The sequence below is a fragment of the Scyliorhinus torazame genome, chromosome 5 (assembly GCF_047496885.1).
Source record: "Scyliorhinus torazame isolate Kashiwa2021f chromosome 5, sScyTor2.1, whole genome shotgun sequence".
In the NCBI taxonomy this organism is placed as follows: domain Eukaryota; kingdom Metazoa; phylum Chordata; class Chondrichthyes; order Carcharhiniformes; family Scyliorhinidae; genus Scyliorhinus; species Scyliorhinus torazame.
In genome coordinates, this window is record NC_092711.1 from 79,941,046 (window position 1) to 79,963,341 (window position 22,296).

Sequence of the window (22,296 nt, forward strand, 5' to 3'; positions counted from 1 at the left end):
TGTAGTCTCAAGTACCGATCCATGCCTGAAGTTCACCCACCTTATTCCTGATGCTTCTTGCGTTGAAGTATACACACTTCAATCCATCTCCATGCCTGCAAGTACTCTCCTTTGTCAGTGTTCCCTTCCCCACTGCCTCACTACATGCTTTGGCATCCTGAATATCGGCTAATTTAGTTGCTGGACTACAAATCCGGTTCCCACTCCCCTGCCAAATTAGTTTAAACCCTCCCGAAGAGTACTAGAAAACCTCCCTCCCAGGATATTGGTGCCCCTCTGGTTCAGATGCAACCAGTCCTGCTTGTACAGGTCCCACCTTCCCCAGAATGCGCTCCAATTATCCAAATACCCGAAGCCCTCCCTCTTACACCATTCCTGCAGCCACGTGTTCAACTGCACTCTCTCCCTATTCCTAGCCTTGCTTTCACGTGGCACCGGCAACAAACCAGAGATGACAACTCTGTCTGTCCTGGCTTTTAACTTCCAGCCTCACTCCCTAAACTTGTTTATTACCTCCACACCCCTTTTCCTACCTACGTTGTTGGTACCAATGTGCACCATGACTTCTGGCTGCTCCCCCTCCCCCTTAAGGATCCTGAAGACACGACCCGAGACATCCCTGGCCCTGGCACCCGGGAGGCAACATACCTTCCGGGAGTCTCGTTCGCGACCACAGAATCTCCTATCTATTCCCTTAACCATTGAATCTCCTGTTACTATTGCTTTTCCATTCTCCCCCCTTCCCTTCTGAGCCCCAGAGTCAGACTCAGTGCCAGAGACCTGGCCGCTAGGGCCTTCCCCCGGTAGGTCATCCCCCCCAACAGCATCCAAAACGGTATACTTGTTTTGAAGGGGAACGGCCACGAGGGATCCCTGCACTGTCTGCCTGTTTGTTTTCTTTCCCCTGACTGTAACCCAGCTACTCTTGTCCTATACCTTGGGCGTGGTTACCTCTCTGTAACTCTTCTCTATAACCCCCACTGCCTCCCGGATGATCCGAAGTTCATCCAGCTCTAGTTCCCTAACACGGTCTCTAAGGAGCTGGAGTTGGGTGCACTTCCCACAGGTATAGTCAGCGGGGACACTGGTGGTATCCCTCACCACCCACATCCTACAGGAGGAGCATGCAACTGGCCTAGCCTCCATCCCCTCTGACCTTACAGAATATAGCTGCCCTGTGGACCAACTGGACCTCCGCCCTCCGACTCTGCTCCCAGTCAGTTGCACCCTCTGTAAACTCCTGGCTCCCTTCTCGCTCTTTGCGGAAATGTAGGAAACAAAATGAAAGGAGCACCTTACTCCCTCCTCACCCAACTCCCTCAGTCACCAAACTCTCACTATGGCACTCAAATGCACCAAATTCAGCACTCAGTGCAAACAAAGTCTGCACTGTCGGTGGATCACTTTTATACTGTGAATCTAGCCTCTGAAAACTGGCCTAATCCAATTAACTAAAGGTTAGTCCCGGATATGGAGAGATTTTCTGATTAGAAGAGGTTGAGTTGTTTGGGCCTGTACTCATTGGAGTTGAGACGAATGAGAGGTGACCTTTTTGAGACATAAGCATTCTCAGGGGGGTTGACAGGGTAGATGCTGAGAGGGAGTTTCCTCTTGTGGGAGAGTCCAGGACCAGAGGGCATAATCTCAAAGTAAGGGGTCTCAAATTTAAGACAGACATGAGGCGACATTTCTTCTCTCAGAGCGCAGTGAATCTGTGGAATTCTTTAGCTGTGCAATCATTCTGTCTCTGGAGTTTAACCATAAAAAGGCAAAGGTGAAGGTGTGTTTACCCGGATGGGCCGCTTGGTGGCGCAGTGGCTCTTTCACTGAGGGGCCTTGAGTTCAGACACATCCCAAACAGGACTGGTGAGAAATATCTGTCTGGGAAAGGGGAGAAAACTGTGTAATCGGGGAAATGGAGCGGTGCCGATGGGCCTGAGAGAAAGGAGTTCAGACAAGTCTTATTTTCTTCATTTTTCATTCAATATTTATTAAAATTTCAGAGAAAATATTACACAAAAGTTTATTTTGAAGTTGACGAAAGGGAACATAATGATTGAGGGTCACAGTGAGAACAGAACACATACCCTCTGAACTACCAAATGTATGTACAACTGTAACAGACACCAGAAAGAGAGAACAGGAGCTCAACATAAAGGGAAGGCCAAAGTTATGAGTAAGGAACGAGATAAGTTACTTTATTTAGACATGATATTGAGGGAAATTATTAGCTACAATTACATTACAGCCAAAATTATCTCGTACATTTCAAACTGGGAAACAGAAATACTGTCCATGATTGTCTCAGTTACAGATGCAGAATAATAAACTGAGAGAATTTTACTGTTAGAGTCACCAAGAGGAGATATTGTATTTGTGTCACACACACATCATAATAAACAGCTGAGGAAAATCTACAGTGCCCGAACGTCAACCGATCACTTGATCTGTAAAAGAGAGAGAAAATGATGAAGCAGATGTTTATAATCTGGGACATTGATGTTAGAGTTTTTAATCAATCAAACATTTAGAGATTTTTGAAACGGCTTCTGTCAGTTTGAAGTGTGAGTGGATTGAATCTTCTCACCTTCACCAGAGTGACTGCAGCGCTGTAGGAAATGCTCAGGAAGAACAGGGTGATGAATGTGGAAGCGGTTGTCCAGATGTTGCCGTTATCATCCTCATCGTCTTCAGTCCAGGTGTGGTCTGTGGTATCTACGAGGATAGAGCAAATAAATATAATCAGATTGTTTATTAATCCAGGATTTATTTTTAATATTCTCGTTTCATTTTCTCCCGCTGCTAATTCATTCTTTAATATATTTGTCATTGCATATCTACTGTTGCGTTCATGACTCTCAGAAATTGATGTCTTTAACTTTTTTTTTCTAATTAAGGGGCAATTTAGCGTGGCCAATCCACCTACCCTGCACATCTTTGGGTTGTCGGGTTGAGACCCCCGGGTCATGGGGAGAATGTGAAAACTCCACTGGGACAGGGACCCAGGAGCGGAATCAACCCCAGGTCCATGGTGGCGTGAGGCAGCAGCGCTAACCACTATGCCACCGTGCCGCCATTGCCTGCCGTTTGTGTTTGTTCCTTAGCTTTTGTGTCTGTGTCGATGCGAAATTCCGTGTTTTGATTTACTCCTCTGTTGTGTGTCCAGATGTCTGTGTAGGTTCACTGTGTGTTCATTGTGTCAATGAGTATTGGTCTGTGTATTTATGTGTCAGCGCCTGTGTGTGAACTTTGTTTGTCTTCTGTCAATGTGTATATATGAGTGATATATTGTATGTGTATGTGTTGAAATCTATGTTTATATATTATTGCCTGTGTTAATATGTGTTTATACTTTCCTGTCTAGTAATATATGTGTTAATGTGTCTTTTTGCGTTCAACATGCATGCCAGTGTCTTAATGTTTGTGCCTGGATAAATGCGTTTGTGTGTGTGTGTGTGTGTGTGTCAATGCGTGTATTTCATCACAGAATCATCATCATATAATCCCTACAGTGGAGAACGAGGCCATTCGGCCTATTGAGTCTGCACCGACCCTCCGAAAGAACACCCTACCGAGGTGCACGGTGCACGCCCTGCCCTATCCCCAGAACCTCGTAACACCACCTAACGTTTTGGGCGCGAAGGGGTGATATAGCATGGCTCATCCACCTAACCTGCACATCTTTGGACTGTGGGAGGAAACTGGAGCACGCGGAGGAAACACGGACACGGGACAATGTGGAAACTGAACACGGACAATCACCCGAGGCTGGAATTGAACCCGGGTTTCTGGCGCTGTGAGGCAGCAGTGCTATTTGTGCGTTGATGTTTGTTTATATCTATTGCTGTGTATTGATGCCTCCATGTGTATTCATGTGTGTTTGTATGAGCGTGTGTACGAATCTGTTAATATTTGACTACGTGTGGCCATTAGTGTGTTAATGTGGATTATTGTCTCTGTTTTAATGGAAATATTTCTGTCATTGTGAAATTGTGCGATTGTGGGCGGCACGGTAGCACAGTGGTTAGCACTGTTGCTTCACAGCGCCAGAGTCCCAGGTTCGATTCCTGGCTTGGGTTACTGTCTGTGCGGAGTCTGCATGTTCTCCCTGTGTCCGTGTGGGTTTCGTCCCGGTGCTCCGGTTTCTTCCCACAGGTCCCGAAAGATGTGCTTGTGAGGTAATTTGGACATTCTGAATTCTCCCTCTGTGTACCCGAACAGGCGCCAAGAGTGTGGCGACTAGGGTTTTTTCACAGTAACTTCTTGCAGTGTTAATATAAGCCTACTTGCGACAATAAACATTATTTTTACTATTATGTATATGTAATTGCTTACAGTTGTGTTTCATATTCTTGTGTCAGTCTGCTTGTCTGGTTTTATATGTTTGTGTTTGCATATTTGTGTATCTGTGTGGACATGTGGATGTATGTGCATGTTTGTGCATGCCGGCTTGTGTGTGTGTACACGAGTGTCTCTGTGTACATAAACGTGGGCTTTTTTGTGTTTATGTGCATGTTTGTAAATTTTTGTTTGTTTATGTGTATATGTATGCATGTGTTTCTATGTGTACATCTATGTGTATGTTTGTGTCTATGTGTGCTCATGTATATGGTTGTGGGTGTGTGTGTACGTGTGCCTGTATGTTTAGTGTTTGTGTCTTTATCTGTCTGTGTATTTGTATCAGCTGCCTGTAGCTTTGCCAGTTGTGGGTATTATTTGTACCGATGTAGAATATGTTGAACTTTCTGCTTATAAATGTGTTTTGTGTGAGATGCAAGCTGACATAATTGACCGAATGCAAAAATACAAGGAGGTGCCTCAGGAGAGAACACTGAAAACCCAGGGAGAATTCAATCACCATCTGGATTTGGATTTTGGGAAATCAGTTGTTGCATATGGATAAGAGGAACAAGGGTGCTAAAAAAATATATGTTGCGTGAATAGATAGTTTAAGAACATCTTTAGCATGATGGGCTTTTAAAATCTTCAACCAGTAAGCTACAAGCCATCTTGTAATGTCAGTAACTGAGTCCTTAGTGTAGAGACACATCCACTCCCAAATTCCCTGCTTGGGGAGTAGGTGGATAGTGATTTAATAGTCTCTCCCTCTCTGGCCAGCTGAACAAATTCTCTTTGGGTTCCCCCTGCTGAAGAGGTGGAGATACAGTGAGTTCACTCATCACCTTCCTCCTCTTTTGGTCGGGAAAGTGGAGGTAAAATGGGTTTATATTGCCCATCCCTCTCTGTTGGGGAAGTGGGCGGACAGTGCATTTATTTAGGTCCTCCCCCTTTCTTTGTTGGAAGCGGCTGTACAGTGAATCAACTAATGCCTCAGCTCCTTGGTGGGAAAGTGGGGGTACAGGGTTAATTAATGCTCCTCCCCCACTATTTGTTGGGGCGTGGTGATACACTGGATTAACTACTGCCCCCCATGCTTTGGTGTGGAAGTGAGGGGTATAGTGGGTTCACTAAGTCCCTTCCTCTTTGTTAGGGAGTTGGGGTGCAGGGTATTAGCTAACGTCCATTCCCCACTCTCTGTTGGAGAAGTGGGGGTGCAGTGGATTAACTATAACCCCTCCCCCTCTTTGTTTTGGGAAGTGTGGTTGCAGTGGATTAATTTATGCCCCTTCCTCTCTCTTTTGAGGAAGTGGCAGTAGAGTGCATTAACTAATGCCCCTCCTCCTGTCTCTGTGGGGGAGGTGGGGGGACAGTGGATTACCTAGGGGCTCCTACTGATTTTGTAGGAGAGGTGGAGATATAATGGATTAAACATTTCCCTTTCCCCTCTCCGTGATGGGTGATTGTTGGTCCTTGTTTCTGTTTGATTCTCAATTTAGTTCCCAGTGGGTGTGATGCAGCAATTTTAAGCTGACATCAATTTTCAAGGGCTGGGCAATGGGAGCAGCAGGAACACCGAGATCTAAATGTGATGTGTTTGTCTGTCTGAAATGGGAAAGTGTCCGATTTCTCCTCAGCGGGAAGAAAGTCAATGAATATATTTTGTGAATCCTGCAATTAATGAATTTTACTCTGTCTCCAACCCAGGGTGTATCTGAGCTGGGAGTTCTGGTTGTATGAGACTTGGGGCTGAGACCTGTAGAAATCCGGGTCTCATTGAACAGATCTAATATCAGCAAAGTGGAAGCTCCATTAATTAAGCGGCTGTGCAATTAAATCACAATTGGAGGAAAAAAACCTTTTTAATTTTTTTATTTAGTTCGAAATGCAACTGATAGATTCTCATTGACATGAATTAACGGTGTCCATCAGAGCGAGGGAAATGTTCACAAAACTGGGTTTACCGCTGGATTTATCAACCGTTCTGTTGATGATCTTCAAGGGGATGGCTTCATGTCCCACCACACAGGAGTAAGAAGCGCCGCTGGCCCACTCCTCCGCTGCAATGGATAACAGGCTGTACATGAAGAAGGAGCTATTGCCGTTCTCCGCCATCACCTCGGTGTTCTTGTAGTTCCCGGGATTCACCGGCTTGTCATTGACGGTCCACTTGACGAAGATCTCTCGGGGGGAGAAACGTCTCACTAAGCAGCTGAGGGAGACGAATCTCTGAGCGGAGACGTCTTCAGCCGAGGGCAGGAGGACAGAGACGAACGGTTCCCGCGGGTTGGGATCTGCAGAAAATGTACAATAAATGTCAGTAAAATGGGGAATTCGGGAGACAATGGAACCGCGGGTTAGATGTGAGAGAAATGTGTTTTGTGTTGGATTTTAAAGGTTTCCATTCTCCTCTTTGGGATCTGTCCGGTTTCCCAGCTCGGAGCTGAGGTGGACACAAGCCTTTTCCCTGAGAATTTATGGATGTTGGATTCGAAAGTTTCAGAAAGTGTACAGCAGGGAAACAGGCCATTCGGCCCGCCTGTTCTGTGCTGGTGTATAAACTCCACACCAGGCTCCTCCCACCTTACCCCAAGAGGATTGGAAAACTGCCAATGTAACACCCTTATTCAAAAGGGGAGGGTGTCAAAAACAGGTAACGATAGGCCAGTGACCTTAACATCTGTCAGTGGGAAACGGTTCGAGTCCATTATAACGGATCCAATCGCTGAGCATTTAGAAATACACAATATAATCAACAGAGTCAGCGCGGCCTCGTGAAGGGTAAATCATGCCTGACAAATTTATTGCCCTTATTTGAGGTGATAACGAGAAGGCGAGAGAGAGGGGGGCCAGTAGGAGTAATATACATGGATTTCAAAACTGTGTTTAATAAATGAATGTTCTATTCCCACGTTTGCAGATGACAAAAAATAGGTAGAAAGGCAAGTGGTGAGGATCACAGAAAATACACAGAGGGACAGAGAATGTGAGGTTAGACACTTCGGTCGGAGGAAGTACATAACTGAATATTATTCAGATGGAGAAAGACTGGAGAAAGCTGAAGTAACGGGGGAATTGGGGGTCCTCGTGCAAAAATCACACAAAGCAAGTTCTGCAGGTAATATGGAGACAAATTGAATGTTGACATTCATTTCAAAGGGAATAGAATATAAACATGGGGAAGTCTGGCTAAAACTATACAAGGCATTAGTTAGACTGCACCTGGTATACTTTGAACAGTCTTGGCGCCCTTATCCAAGGAAGACAGATTGGTTTTGAAGGCAGTCCAGAGAAGGTTCACGAGGTTGATCCCGAGTATGGAGGGATTTTCTTATGAGCTGAGGTTAAGTAGGCTGGGCTGTACTTATTGGAGTTTAGAGGAATGAAGGCCACCTAATTGAGACATGAAAGATTCTCAGGGAGCTCCTTAGGATAGATGCTGAGGGGTTGTTTTCCCGTGTGGGAGCGTCTAGGACCAGCGTGCATGATCACAAAGTGAGGGTTCGCCCATTTCAGACAGAGATGAGGTGGAATTTCCTCTCTCAGAGAGTAGGGAAGCTGTGGAATTATTTAACCCGGGGGGCTGTAGATTCTGGGTTGTTCAGTATGTTCAAGGTTGAGGGAGACATACTTTAAATCTGTGAATGCGTCAAGAGATATGGGGATAAGTCGGGAAAGACGAGTTTAAGATTATCACATCAGATCAGTCATGACCTCACTGCAGGCTGGACCGGTGTTGATGGGCCCAATGGCCAACGTCTGTTCCTCAGTCTTGTGGTCTATGGTCTCGCTCCATCTAAACCCAATATCACTGTTGGGTTTCATTGTTCATTCATCTGCATATCAATTTCCCCCTTAAACTCTAAACGCCCAGAGTATTTAGTTAGTGGAATTACCAATCAGAATGGACCATAAATACACTGAATGCTAAACACTGACCGCTGCACTGACACTAGAAATAGACACAATGACTCACTTATTGCTCCAGTCTCACCGCTCACCTATTTTTTTGTGGATTGAAATTCTTAAAGGAGTCGGCAGGTCCTGGTGGCTCGCCACACAGTCAAACACAGCCCCACTCAGCCAGGCTTGTGTCGAGATGTTTAATTTGCTGACCACGCTCTCAGTATCTGCCCCAGGCTGCTCGGCAATCTCTGATTTCAGCGGCTTCTTCGCTTCACTCCAGGACACGTTGACTCCATAAGGAGCATTCGAAATGACGCAGGTTAAGGTTACAGTCGCCTCCAGTAAGACCTGTTCTATTTGTGGTGGCAGTATTGTTACTGAGGCATCAGTGCAAAGGGAAGGATCTGCGAATGAAAAAAGTGGAAATCAACCCAAGTTTGATCTTCAGAATCAGGACAACAGGATTCAGCCTGAACTCTAAATGGGAATAAATCAACTTTGAAACATCAACCTCTAAAGACCGCCTTTAATCTTCTATACGCAATGGAAAACCAGTTTGGTTTGTGAAAACTATTCTCATTGTGAAATACAGTCAGCCCCGATATTGTTCGAACGAATCAGTATTTCAGCATTCCCAATACAAATATTCCATTCCTGATCTCAGGAACGAAGTACTGGCGGTTGATCCATAAATAGGTTGGATGAACTTTCCAACTCTCTCCCCCGGAGCTGTTATCAGTTAAGTGTTTGAGACACCCACTGACTCTCAAATATAATCAGCCGTCTCAGGATAAAGCTGGTATCAAGTCCACCAGGGGCTGGTTTAGCACGGGGCTAAATCGCTGGCTTTTAAAGCAGACCAAGGCAGGCCACCAGCGCGGGTCCAATTCCCATACCAGCCTCCCCGAACAGGCGCCGGAATGTGGCGACCAAGGGCCTTTCACAGTAACTTCATTTGAAGCCTACTTGTGACAATAAGCGATTTTCAATTCATTCATCCACCTCACTCACTAAATTACTTCAAATTATAGGGATAAATTTATTTCTATATTCATAAAATCGTGAATGATAAGCAACCCTCATGCAGCTCTTACATCAGAATGAAACACAAACTACATGGCAGTAAATTAGAAGTTGTTCTGTGCTTTACACTAACTTCAGTAAATTCCTGATTTGGATTAACATCAGAGTGCAGGATGATTTATTGTTTCCTCTGTTTGTGTCTCTTACCAGACGCAGTGATATTTTGACTTTGTGTGACCTCTTGATGAGTGACCTGGCAGGTATAGACCGCTTTGCTGAACCATTCCCCAGCGGAGACTGTCAGCCGACTGCTCGCCGAGAAGTTCCCGTTCACTTCACAGGGGGGCGAGGTGACAAATCCTGAACCCATGGGTTGTCCATTCTTCAGCCACTTCACCGTCATTGACTTTGGATGGAAATCGTTGATTGAACAGACCATGGTTGCAAATTTCTGTCTTGAGATTTCTTCATTGGAACTCACGGTGAGGAGAACATTTGGAGTGTTGACTCCACCTTCAAGAAACACAAGTTAGACATTTCTTGAAGAAGATGTAATCAATAAAATTACTAATTGTATTTTAACAGTTTCTCTGTGGTCACTATTTCTCGCAGGAATCAGAACTATGCAGAGAACCATCAATGTGTTATGACCAAAGATGTAAATAAAGTAATCAAAGCATCTGTTTCTCACAGATTCCACAACACTTACATTCCATTCCAATGCTCTTGTCTGAGCCGCTGTGTCGAACCTCACAGCTGATTTCGCTGCATCCCCCCTCTGACTCGGTGATGGTTAACTGACTGCTCAGGGTGTAGGTTCCCTTCTTGTTTCTCACTGACGGGTATTTCTTAACTCCAGTGGTGATCAGCTGCCCATCTTTCTTCCAGGTAAGGCTGGTGATTTCTGGGGAGTAGTCCATCGCCAAACAGCCGAAGGTCACGGAGCCGTCGCTGTTGTGTTGCTGACAGGAGACCAGGCTGTAGAGAGTGGGCGGAGACGGTGTCGCTGAGGGAGAATGGTCCATTCAACAAGTTAGACTCTGTTATTTGTGATTTATAAGTTAACAAGCACTTCAAAATGTGACCATGCGTTTATCCGAATATTTTCTCATTAAACGTTACATCCACATTTCAGCGTCTATCATTTGGGGATCACCATCTCTATGGCCCCTCAATAGAAACTCACATCTCTCTCTCCATCTCTATCACATGACAAAAAATAGCATTTTGATGCCACCTGAATGATGTAACTTTCATTGAATTGAATGAGAGGAGCAGAGGGTTTTCCCCATTATTTCAGCCATCATGTAAAATAAAATGTAAATGTCGCCATAATCACAGAGACTGCTCTCCTTTTCAGAGCTGACTTGTGGTGATTTGACCTGAGGGTCAGCACATCTCAGATGAGGGAACTGTTTGAGAATGGTGGTCTTCATGAGAACCTCAGCCGATACAGCAATTGAACTCGCGCTGTTGGGGTCGCTTTCCATCACGAACCAGCCGCCCAGCTTACTGAGCTGTGTACGTCACAATCCAGCTCACTGAGCTGCGTACGTCACAATCCAGCTCACTGAGCTGTGTACTCCACACTCCAGCTAACTGAGCTGTGTACGTCACAATCCAGCTAACTGAGCTGTGTACGTCACAATCCAGCTAACTGAGCTGTGTACGTCACAATCCAGGTAACTGAGCTGTGTACCTCACAATTCAGCTAACTGAGCTGTGTACGTCACAATCCAGCTAACTGAGCTGTGTACGTCACAATCCAGCTAACTGAGCTGTGTACGTCACAATCCAGCTAACTGAGCTGTGTACGTCACAATCCAGCTAACTGAGCTGTGTACGTCACAATCCAGGTAACTGAGCTGTGTACGTCACAATCCAGGTAACTGAGCTGTGTACCTCACAATTCAGCTAACTGAGCTGTGTACGTCACAATTCAGCTCACTGAGCTGTGTACATCACAATCCAGCTAACTGAGCTGTGTACGTCACAATCCAGCTAACTGAGCTGTGTACGTCACAATCCAGCTCACTGAGCTGCGTACGTCACAATCCAGCTAGCTGAGCTGTGTACGTCACAATCCAGCTAACTGAGCTGTGTACGTCACAATCCAGCTAACTGAGCTGTGTACGTCACAATCCAGCTAACTGAGCTGTGGACATCACAATACAGCTAACTGAGCTGTGTACGTCACAATCCAGCTAACTGAGCTGTGTACGTCACAATCCAGCTAACTGAGCTGTGTACGCCACAATCCAGCTAACTGAGCTGTGTACGTCAGAATCCAGCTCACTGAGCTGTGTACGTCCCAATCCAGCTAACTGAGCTGTGTATGTCACAATCCAGCTAACTGAGCTGTCTACGTCACAATCCAGCTAACTGAGCTGTGTCCGTCACAATCCAGCTAACTGAGCTGTGTACGTCACAATCCAGCTAACTGAGATGTGTACGTCACAATCCAGCTAACTGAGCTGTGTACGCCACAATCCAGCTCACTGAGCTGTGTACGTCACAATCCAGCTAACTGAGCTGTGTACGTCACAATCCGGCTAACTGAGATGTGTACGTCACAATCCAGCTTACTGAGCTGTGTACGTCACAATCCAGCTAACTGAGCCGTGTCCGTCACAATCCAGCTCACTGAGCTGTGCACGTCACAATCCAGCTAACTGAGCTGTGTACGTCACAATCCAGCTAACTGAGCTGTGTACGTCACAATCCAGCTAGCTGAGCTGTGTACGTCCCAATCCAGCTAACTGAGCTGTCTACGTCACAATCCAGCTATCTGAGCTGTGTACGCCACAATCCAGCTAACTGAGCTGTGTACGTCAGAATCCAGCTCACTGAGCTGTGTACGCCACAATCCAGCTAACTGAGCTGTGTACGTCAGAATCCAGCTCACTGAGCTGTGTACGTCCCAATCCAGCTAACTGAGCTGTGTATGTCACAATCCAGCTAACTGAGCTGTGTACGTCACAATCCAGCTAACTGAGCTGTGTACGTCACAATCCAGCTCACTGAGCTGTATAAGTCACAATCCAGCTCACTGAGCTGTGTACGTCACAATCCAGCTAACTGAGCTGTGTCCGTCACAATCCAGCTCACTGAGCTGTGCACGTCACAATCCAGCTAACTGAGCTGTGTACGTCACAATCCAGCGAACTGAGCTGTGTACGTCCCAATCCAGCTAACTGAGCTGTCTACGTCACAATCCAGCTAACTGAGCTGTGTACGCCACAATCCAGCTAACTGAGCTGTGTACGTCCCAATCCAGCTAACTGAGCTGTGTACGTCACAATCCAGCTAACTGAGCTGTGTACGTCCCAATCCAGCTAACTGAGCTGTGTATGTCACAATCCAGCTAACTGAGCTGTCTACGTCACAATCCAGCTAGCTGAGCTGTCTACGTCACAATCCAGCTAACTGAGCTGTGTACGTCACAATCCAGCTCACTGAGCTGTGTACGTCACAATCCAGCTAACTGAGCTGTGTACGTCACAATCCAGCTCACTGAGCTGTCTACGCCACAATCCAGCTAACTGAGCTGTGTACATCACAATCCAGCTAACTGAGCTGTGTACGTCACAATCCAGCTAGCTGAGCTGTGCACGTCACAATCCAGCTAACTGAGCTGTGTACCTCACAATTCAGCTAACTGAGCTGTGTACGTCACAATCCAGCGAACTGAGCTGTGTACGTCACAATTCAGCTAACTGAGCTGTGTACGTCACAATTCAGCTAACTGAGCTGTGTACGTCACAATCCAGCTCACTGAGCTGTGTACGCCACAGTCCAGCTAACTGAGCTGTGTACCTCACAATTCAGCTAACTGAGCTGTGTCCGTCACAATCCAGCTCACTGAGCTGTGCACGTCACAATCCAGCTAACTGAGCTGTGTACGTCACAATCCAGCTCACTGAGCTGTGCACGTCACAATCCAGCTCACTGAGCTGTGTACGTCACAATCCAGCTCACTGAGCCGTGTACGTCACAATCCAGCTCACTGAGCTGTGTACGTCACAATCCAGCTCACTGAGCCGTGTACGTCACAATCCAGCTCACTGAGCTGTGTACGTCACAATCCAGCTCACTGAGCTGTGCACGTCACAATCCAGCTAACTGAGCTGTGTACGTCACAATCCAGCTAACTGAGCTGTGTCCGTCACAATCCAGCGAACTGAGCTGTGTACGTTACAGTCCAGTTAGGGTGTGTGAGTGAGGGTGTGTGAGTGAGGGTGTGTGAGTGAGGGTGTGTGTGAGGGTGTGTGTGAGGGTGTGTGAGTGAGGGTGTGTGAGTGAGGGTGTGTGAGTGAGGGTGTGTGAGTGAGGGTGTGTGAGTGAGGGTGTGTGAGTGAGGGTGTCGGTGTGGGTGTGTGAGTGAGGGTGTGTGAGTGTGGGTGTGTGAGTGAGGGTGTGTGAGTGAGGGTGTGTGAGTGAGGGTGGGTGAGTGAGGGTGGGTGAGTGAGAGTGGGTGAGTGAGGGTGTGTGAGTGAGGGTGTGTGAGTGAGGGTGTGTGAGTGAGGATGAGTGAGTGAGGGTGAGTGAGGGTGAGTGAGTGAGGGTGTGTGAGTGAGGGTGTGTGAGTGAGGGTATGTGAGTGAAGGTGTGTGAGTGAGGGTGTGTGTGTGAGGGTGTGTGTGTGAGGGTGTGTGAGTGAGGGTGTGTGAGTGAGGGTGTGTGTGAGGGTGTGTGTGAGGGTGTGTGAGTGAGGGTGTGTGAGTGAGGGTGTGTGAGTGAGGGTGTGTGAGTGAGGGTGTGTGAGTGAGGGTGTGTGAGTGAGGGTGTCGGTGTGGGTGTGTGAGTGAGGGTGTGTGAGTGTGGGTGTGTGAGTGAGGGTGTGTGAGTGAGGGTGTGTGAGTGAGGGTGGGTGAGTGAGGGTGGGTGAGTGAGAGTGGGTGAGTGAGGGTGTGTGAGTGAGGGTGTGTGAGTGAGGGTGTGTGAGTGAGGATGAGTGAGTGAGGGTGAGTGAGGGTGAGTGAGTGAGGGTGTGTGAGTGAGGGTGTGTGAGTGAGGGTATGTGAGTGAAGGTGTGTGAGTGAGGGTGTGTGTGTGAGGGTGTGTGTGTGAGGGTGTGTGAGTGAGGGTGTGTGAGTGAGGGTGTGTGAGTGATGGTGTGTGAGTGAGGGTGTGTGAGTGAGGGTGTGTGAGTGAGGGTGTGTCAGTGAGAGTGTGTGAGTGAGAGTGTGTGAGTGAGAGTGTGTGAGTGAGGGTGTGTGAGTGAGGGTGTGTGAGTGAGGGTGTGTGAGTGAGGGTGTGTGAGTGAGGGTGTGTTAGTGAGGGTATGTGAGTGAGGGTGTGTGAGTGAGAGTGTGTGAGTGAGGGTGTGTGAGTGAGCTGTGTGAGTGAGGGTGTGTGAGTGAGGGTGTGTGAGTGAGGGTGTGTGAGTGAGTGTGTGTGAGTGAGGGTGTGTGAGTGAGGGTGTGTGAGTGAGGGTGTGTGAGTGAGGGTGTGTGAGTGAGGGTGTGTGAGTGAGGGTGTGTGTGTGAGGGTGTGTGAGTGAGGGTGTGTGAGTGAGGGTGAGTGAGTGAGGGTGTGTGAGTCAGGGTGTGTGAGTGAGGGTGTGTTTGTGAGGGTGTGTGTGTGAGGGTGTGTGAGTGAGGGTGTGTGAGTGTGGATGTGTGAGTGAGGGTGTGTGTGTGAGGGTGTGTGAGTGAGGGAGTGTGAGTGAGAGTGTGTGAGTGAGGGTGTGTGAGTGTGGATGTGTGAGTGAGGGTGTGTGAGTGAGGGTGCGTGAGTTAGGATATGTGAGTGAGGGTGTGTGAGTGAGGGAGTGTGAGTGAGAGTGTGTGAGTGAGGGTGTGTGAGTGTGTGAGTGAGGGTGTGTGAGTGAGGGTGTGTGAGTGTGAGTGTGTGAGTGAGGGTGTGTGAGTGAGGGTGTGTGAGTGAGAGTGTGTGAGTGTGAGTGTGTGAGTGTGAGTGTGTGAGTGAGGGTGTGTTAGTGAGGGTGTGTGAGTGAGGGTGTGTGAGTGAGGGTAAGTGAGTGAGCTGTGTGAGTGAGGGTGTGTGAGTGAGGGTGTGTGAGTGAGGGTGTGTGAGTGAGAGTGTGTGAGTCAGGGTGTGTGAGTGAGAGTGTGTGAGTGAGGGTGTGTGAGTGTGAGTGAGGGTGTGAGAGTGAGGGTGTGTGAGTGAGGGTGTGTGTGTGTGAGGGTGTGTGAGTGAGAGTGTGTGAGTGAGGGTGTGTGAGTGTGAGTGTGTGAGTGAGGGTGTGCGAGTGAGGGTGTGTGAGTGAGGGTGTGTGAGTGTGTGAGTGAGGGTGTGTGAGTGAGGGTGTGTGAGTGAGGGTATGTGAGTGAGGGTGTGTGAGTGAGGATGTGTGAGTGAGGGTGTGTGAGTGAGGGTGTGTGAGTGAGGGTGTGTGAGTGAGGGTGTGTGTTTGAGGGTGTGTGAGTGAGGGTGTGTGAGTCAGGGTGTGTGAGGGTGTGTGAGTGAGGGTGTGTGTTTGAGGGTGTGTGAGTGAGGGTGGGTGAGTGAGGGTGTGTGAGTGAGGGTGTGTGAGTGAGGGTGTGTGATGAGGGTGTGTGATGAGGGAGTGTGAGTGAGGGAGTGTGAGTGAGGGTGTGGTTGTGAGGGTGTGTGAGTGAGGGTGTGTGAGTGAGAGTGTGTGAGTGAGGCTGTGTGTGTGAGGGTGTGTGAGTGAGGGTGTGTGAGTGAGGGTGTGTGTGAGGGTGTGTGTGAGGGTGTGTGTGAGGGTGTGTGAGTGAGGGTGTGTGAGTGAGGGTGTGTGAGTGAGGGTGTGTGAGTGAGGGTGTGTGAGTGAGGGTGTCTGTGTGGGTGTGTGAGTGAGGGAGTGTGAGTGAGGGTGTGTGAGTGAGGGTGTGTGAGTGAGGGTGTGTGAGTGAGGGTGGGTGAGTGAGGGTGTGTGAGTGAGGGTGTGTGAGTGAGGGTGAGTGTGTGAGGGTGTGTGAGTGAGGGTGTGTGAGTGAGGGTGTATGAGTGAGGGTGAGTGAGTGAGGGTGAGTGAGTGAGGGTGTGTGAGTGAGGGTGTGTGAGTGAGGGTGTGTGAGTGAGGGTGTGTGTGTGAGTGTGTGTGTGTGAGGGTGTGTGAGTGAGGGTGTGTGAGTGAGGGTGTGTGAGTGAGGGTGTGTGAGTGAGGGTGTGTGAGTGAGGGTGTGTGAGTGAGGGTGTGTGAGTGAGGGTGTGTGAGTGAGGGTGTGTGAGTGAGGGTGTGTGAGTGAGGGTGTGTGAGTGAGGGTGTGTGAGTGATGGTGTGTGAGTGAGGTTGTGTGAGTGAGGGTGTGTGTGTGAGGGTGTGTGAGTGAGGGTGTGTGAGTGAGGGTGAGTGGGTGAGGGTGTGTGAGTCAGGGTGTGTGAGTGAGGGTGTGTTTGTGAGGGTGTGTGTGTGAGGGTGTGTGTGTGAGGGTGTGTGTGTGAGGGTGTGTGAGTGAGGGTGTGTGAGTGAGGGAGTGTGAGTGAGAGTGTGAGTGAGGGTGTGTGAGTGTGAGTGTGTGAGTGAGGGTGTGTGAGTGAGGGTATGTGAGTGAGGATGTGTGAGTGAGGGTGTGTGAGTGAGGGTGTGTGAGTGTGGATATGTGAGTGAGGGTGTGTGAGTGAGGGAGTGTGAGTGAGAGTGTGTGAGTGAGGGTGTGTGAGTGTGAGTGTGTGAGTGAGGGTGTCTGTGTGGGTGTGTGAGTGAGGGTGTGTGAGTGAGGGTGTGTGAGTGAGGGTGTGTGAGTGAGGGTGTGTGAGTGAGGGTGGGTGAGTGAGGGTGTGTGAGTGAGGGTGTGTGAGTGAGGGTGAGTGTGTGAGGGTGTGTGAGTGAGGGTGTGTGAGTGAGGGTGTATGAGTGAGGGTGAGTGAGTGAGGGTGAGTGAGTGAGGGTGTGTGAGTGAGGGTGTGTGAGTGAGGGTATGTGAGTGAGGGTGTGTGTGTGAGTGTGTGTGTGTGAGGGTGTGTGAGTGAGGGTGTGTGAGTGAGGGTGTGTGAGTGAGGGTGTGTGAGTGAGGGTGTGTGAGTGAGGGTGTGTGAGTGAGGGTGTGTGAGTGAGGGTGTGTGAGTGAGGGTGTGTGAGTGAGGGTGTGTGAGTGAGGGTGTGTGAGTGATGGTGTGTGAGTGAGGTTGTGTGAGTGAGGGTGTGTGTGTGAGGGTGTGTGAGTGAGGGTGTGTGAGTGAGGGTGAGTGAGTGAGGGTGTGTGAGTCAGGGTGTGTGAGTGAGGGTGTGTTTGTGAGGGTGTGTGTGTGAGGGTGTGTGTGTGAGGGTGTGTGTGTGAGGGTGTGTGAGTGAGGGTGTGTGAGTGAGGGAGTGTGAGTGAGAGTGTGTGAGTGAGGGTGTGTGAGTGTGAGTGTGTGAGTGAGGGTGTGTGAGTGAGGGTATGTGAGTGAGGATGTGTGAGTGAGGGTGTGTGAGTGAGGGTGTGTGAGTGAGGATATGTGAGTGAGGGTGTGTGAGTGAGGGAGTGTGAGTGAGAGTGTGTGAGTGAGGGTGTGTGAGTGTGAGTGTGTGAGTGGGGGTGTGTGAGTGAGGGTATGTGAGTGAGGATGTGTGAGTGAGGGTGTGTGAGTGAGGGTGTGTGAGTGAGGGTGTGTGAGTGAGGGTGTGTGAGTGAGATTGTGTGAGTGTGGGTGTGTGAGTGTGAGTGTGTGAGTGAGGGTGTGTGAGTGAGGGTGTGTGAGTGAGAGTGTTTGAGTGATGGTGTGTGAGTGAGGGTGTGTGAGTGAGGGTGTGTGAGTGAGGGTGTGTGAGTGAGGGTGTGTGAGTGAGCGTATGTGAGTGAGCTGTGTGAGTGAGGGTGTGTGAGTGAGGGTGTGTGAGTGAGGGTGTGTGAGTGAGGGTGTGTGAGTGAGGGTGTGTGAGTCATAGTGTGTGAGAGAGTGTGTGTGAGTGAGGGTGTGTTAGTGAGGGAGTGTGAGTGAGGGTGTGTTTGTGAGGGTGTGTGAGTGAGGGTGTGTGAGTGAGGGTGTGTGAGTGAGGCTGTGTGAGTGAGGGTGTGTGAGTGAGGGTGTGTGAGTGAGGGTGTGTGAGTGAGAGTGTGTGAGTGAGGGTGTGTGAGTGTGTGAGTGAGGGTGTGAGAGTGAGGGTGTGTGAGTGAGAGTGTGTGAGTGAGGGTGTGTGAGTGAGAGTGTGTGAGTGAGGGTGTGTGAGTGTGAGTGTGTGAGTGAGGGTGTGAGAGTGAGGGTGTGTGAGTGAGGGTGTGTGTGTGTGAGGGTGTGTGAGTGAGAGTGTGTGAGTGAGGGTGTGTGAGTGTGAGTGTGTGAGTGAGGGAGTGAGAGTGAGGGTGTGTGAGTGAGGGTGTGTGAGTGTGTGAGTGACGGTATGTGAGTGAGGGTGTGTGAGCGAGGGTATGTGAGTGAGGGTGTGTGAGTGAGGGTGTGTGAGTGAGGGTGTGTGAGTGAGGGTGCGTGAGTGAGGGAATGAGGGAGGGTGTGTGAGTCAGGGTGTGTGAGGGTGTGTGAGTGAGGGTGTGTGTTTGAGGGTGTATGAGTGAGGGTGTGTGAGTCAGGGTGTGTGTTTGAGGGTGTGTGAGTGAGAGTGGGTGAGTGAGGGTGTGTGAGTGAGGGTGTGTGAGTGAGGGTGTGTGAGTGAGGGTGTGTGAGTCAGGGTGTGTGAGGGTGTGTGAGTGAGGGTGTGTGATGAGGGTGTGTGATGAGGGTGTGTGAGTCAGGGAGTGTGAGTGAGGGTGTGTTTGTGAGGGTGTGTGAGTGAGGGTGTGTGAGTGAGAGTGTGGGAGTGAGGCTGTGTGTGTGAGGGTGTGTGAGTGAGGGTGTGTGAGTGAGGGTGTGTGAGTGAGGGTGTGTGAGTGAGATTGTGTGAGTGAGGGTGTGTGAGTGTGAGTGTGTGAGTGAGTGTGTGAGAGTGAGGGTGTGTGAGTGAGAGTGTGTGAGTGAGGGTGTGTGAGTGAGAGTGTGTGAGTGAGGGTGTGAGAGTGAGGGTGTGTGAGTGAGGGGGTGTGAGTGTGAGTTTGTGAGTGAGGGTGTGAGAGTGAGTGTGTGTGAGTGAGGGTGTGTGAGTGAGGGTGTGTGAGTGAGAGTGTGTGAGTGAGGGTGTGTGAGTGTGAGTGTGTGAGTGAGGGTGTGAGAGTGAGGGTGTGTGAGTGAGGGTGTGTGTGTGCGAGGGTGTGTGAGTGAGGGTGTGTGAGTGAGGGTGTGTGTGTGAGGGTGTGAGTGTGAGGGTGTGTGAGTGAGGGTGTGTGTGAGTGAGGTTGTGTGAGTGAGGGTCTGTGAGTGAGAGTGTGAGTGAGAGTGTGTGAGTGAGGGTGTGTGAGTGAGGGTGTGTGAGTGAGGGTGTGTGAGCTTGTGTGTGTGAGTTCGTGTGTGTGAGTGACGGTGTGTGTGAGTGAGGGTGTGTGAGTGAGGGTGTGTGAGTGAGGGTATGTGAGTGAGGGTGTGTGAGTGAGGGTGTGTGAGTGAGGGTGTGTGAGTGAGGGTGTGTGAGTGAGGGTGTGTGAGTCAGGGTGTGTGAGTCAGGGTGTGTGAGTCAGGGTGTGTGTTTGAGGGTGTGTGAGTGAGGGTGTGTGAGGGTGTGTGAGTGAGGGTGTGTGTTTGAGGGTGTGTGAGTGAGGGTGGGTGAGTGAGGGTGTGTGAGTGAGGGTGTGTGAGTGAGGGTGTGTGAGTGAGGGTGTGTGAGTGAGGGTGTGTGAGTCAGGGTGTGTGAGTCAGGGCGTGTGAGGGTGTGTGAGTGAGGGTGTGTGATGAGGGTGTGTGATGAGGGTGTGTGAGTGAAGGTGTGTGAGTGTGGGTGTGTGAGTGAGGGTGTGTGAGTGAGGGTGTGTGAGTGAGGGTGTGTGAGTGAGGGTGTGTGAGTGAGGGTGTGTGAGTGAGGGTGTGTGAGTGAGGGTGTGTGAGTGAGGGTGTGTGAGTGAGTGTGTATGAGTGAGGGTGTGTGAGGGTGTGTGAGTGAGGGTGTGTGTTTGAGGGTGTGTGAGTGAGGGTGGGTGAGTGAGTGTATGTGAGTGAGGGTGTGTGAATAAGGTTGTGTGTGAGTGAGGGTGTGTGACTGAGTGAGGGTGTGTGAGTGAGTGAGGGTGTGTGAGTGAGTGAGGGTGTGTGAGTGAGGGCATGTGAGTGTGGGTGTATGAGGGTGTGTGAGTGAGGGTGTGTGAGTGAGGGTGTGTGTGTGAGGGTGTGTGTGTGAGGGTGTGTGAGAGAGGGTGTGTGAGTGAGGGTGAGTGAGTGAAGGTGTGTGAGTGAGGGTGTGTGAGTGAGGGTGTGTGAGTGAGGGTGTGTGAATGATGGTGTGTGTGTGAGGGTGTGTGAGTGAGGTTGTGTGAGTGAGGGTGAGTGAGTGAAGGTGTGTGAGTGAGGGTGTGTGAGTGAGGGTGTATGAGTGAGGGCGAATGAATGTGGGTGAGTGAGTGAGGGCGAATGAATGTGGGTGCGTGAGTGAGAGCTCTGAGTGTATGTGTGTGAGAGGGTGTGTGAGTGAGGGTGTGTGAGTGAGGGTGAGTGAGTTTGTGTGTGTGAGTGAGGTGTGTGAGTGAGGGTGTGTGAGTGAGGGTGTGTGAGTGAGTTTGTGTGTGTGAGTTTGTGCGTGTGAGTGAGGGTGTGTGAGTGAGGGTGTGTGAGTGTGGGCGTGTGAGTGAGGGCGTGTGTGTGAGGGTATGTGTGTGAGTCAGGTTGTGTGAGTGAGGTTGTGTGAGTGAGGGTGTGTGAGTGAGGGTGTGTGAGTGAGGGTGTGTGAATGAGGGTGTGTGTGTGAGGGTGTGTGAGGGTGTGTGAGTGAGGGTGTGTGAGTGAGGGTGTGTGAGTGAGGGTGTGTGAGTGAGTGTGTGTGAGTGAGGGTGTGTGTGTGAGGGTGTGTGTGTGAGGGTGTGTGAGTGAGGGTGTGTGAGAGTGAGGGTGTGTGAGTGAGGGTGTGTGAGAGTGAGGTTGTGTGAGAGGGTGTGTGAGTGTAGTGTGAGACGGTGTGTGTGTGAATGTGTGGGTGAGAGGGTGGGTTAGTGAGGGTGTATGAGGGTGTGTGACTGAGGGTGTGTGTGACTGAGGGTGTATGAGTGAGGGTGTGTGTGTGAGGGTGTGTGAGTGAGGGTGTGTGAGTGAGGGTGTATGTGTGAGGGTGAGTGAGTGAGGGTGAGTGAGTGAGGGTGTGTGAGTGAGGGTGTGTGAGTGAGTGTGTGTGAGTGAGGGTGTGTGAGTGAGGGTGTGCGTGTGAGGGTGTGTGTGTGAGGGTGTGTGAGTGAGTGTGTGTGAGTGAGGGTGTGTGAGTGAGGGTGTGTGTGTGAGGGTGTGTGTGTGAGAGTGTGTGTGAGGGTGTGTGAGTGAGGGTGTGTGAGTGATGGTGTGTGAGTGAGGGTGTGTGAGTGAGGGTGTGCGAGTGAGGGTGTGTGAGTGAGGGTGTGTGATTTAGGGTATGTGAGTGAGCTGTGTGAGTGAGGGTGTGTGAGTGAGGGTGTGTGAGTGAGGGTGTGTGAGTGAGGGTGTGTGAGTGAGGGTGTGTGAGTGAGGGTGTGTGTGTGAGGGTGTGTGAGTGAGGGTGTGTGAGTGAGGGTGTGTGAGTGAGGGTGAGTGAGTGAGGGTGTGTGAGTCAGGGTGTGTGAGTCAGGGTGTGTTTGTGAGGGTGTGTGTGTGAGGGTGTGTGAGTGAGGGTGTGTGTGTGAGGGTGTGTGAGTGAGGGTGTGAGAGTGAGGTTGTGTGAGTGTGAGTGTGTGAGTGAGGGTGTGTGAGTGAGGGTATGTGAGTGAGGATGTGTGAGTGAGGGTGTGTGAGTGAGGGTGTGTGAGTGAGGATATGTGAGTGAGGGTGTGTGAGTGAGGGAGTGTGAGTGAGAGTGTGTGAGTGAGGGTGTGTGAGTGTGTGAGTGAGGGTGTGTGAGTGAGGGTATGTGAGTGAGGATGTGTGAGTGAGGGTGTGTGAGTGAGGGTGTGTGAGTGAGGGTGTGTGAGTGAGGGTGTGTGAGTGAGAGTGAGTGAGTGAGGGTGTGTGAGTGAGAGTGTGTGAGTGAGGGTGTGTGAGTGAGGGTGTGTGAGTGAGAGTGTTTGAGTGATGGTGTGTGAGTGTGAGTGTGTGAGTGAGGGTGTGTGAGTGAGGGTGTGTGAGTGAGGGTGTGTGAGTGAGGGTATGTGAGTGAGCTGTGTGAGTGAGGGTGTGTGAGTG

At 49.8% G+C, this 22,296-nt stretch overlaps 1 gene segment (V, D, J or C); it reads right to left on the reverse strand.

Annotated features, from left to right (window-relative positions):
* Positions 1–6,195: 6,195 nt before the first annotated feature.
* The window catches only part of LOC140418591 (Ig heavy chain C region-like), a 29,291-nt gene continuing 13,190 nt past the window's right edge, over positions 6,196–22,296 (reverse strand). The window contains 4 exon segments of the C gene segment in view: positions 6,196–6,632; positions 8,340–8,648; positions 9,475–9,780; positions 9,977–10,273. Of these exon segments, the coding sequence occupies positions 6,241–6,632; positions 8,340–8,648; positions 9,475–9,780; positions 9,977–10,273 (1,304 nt within the window).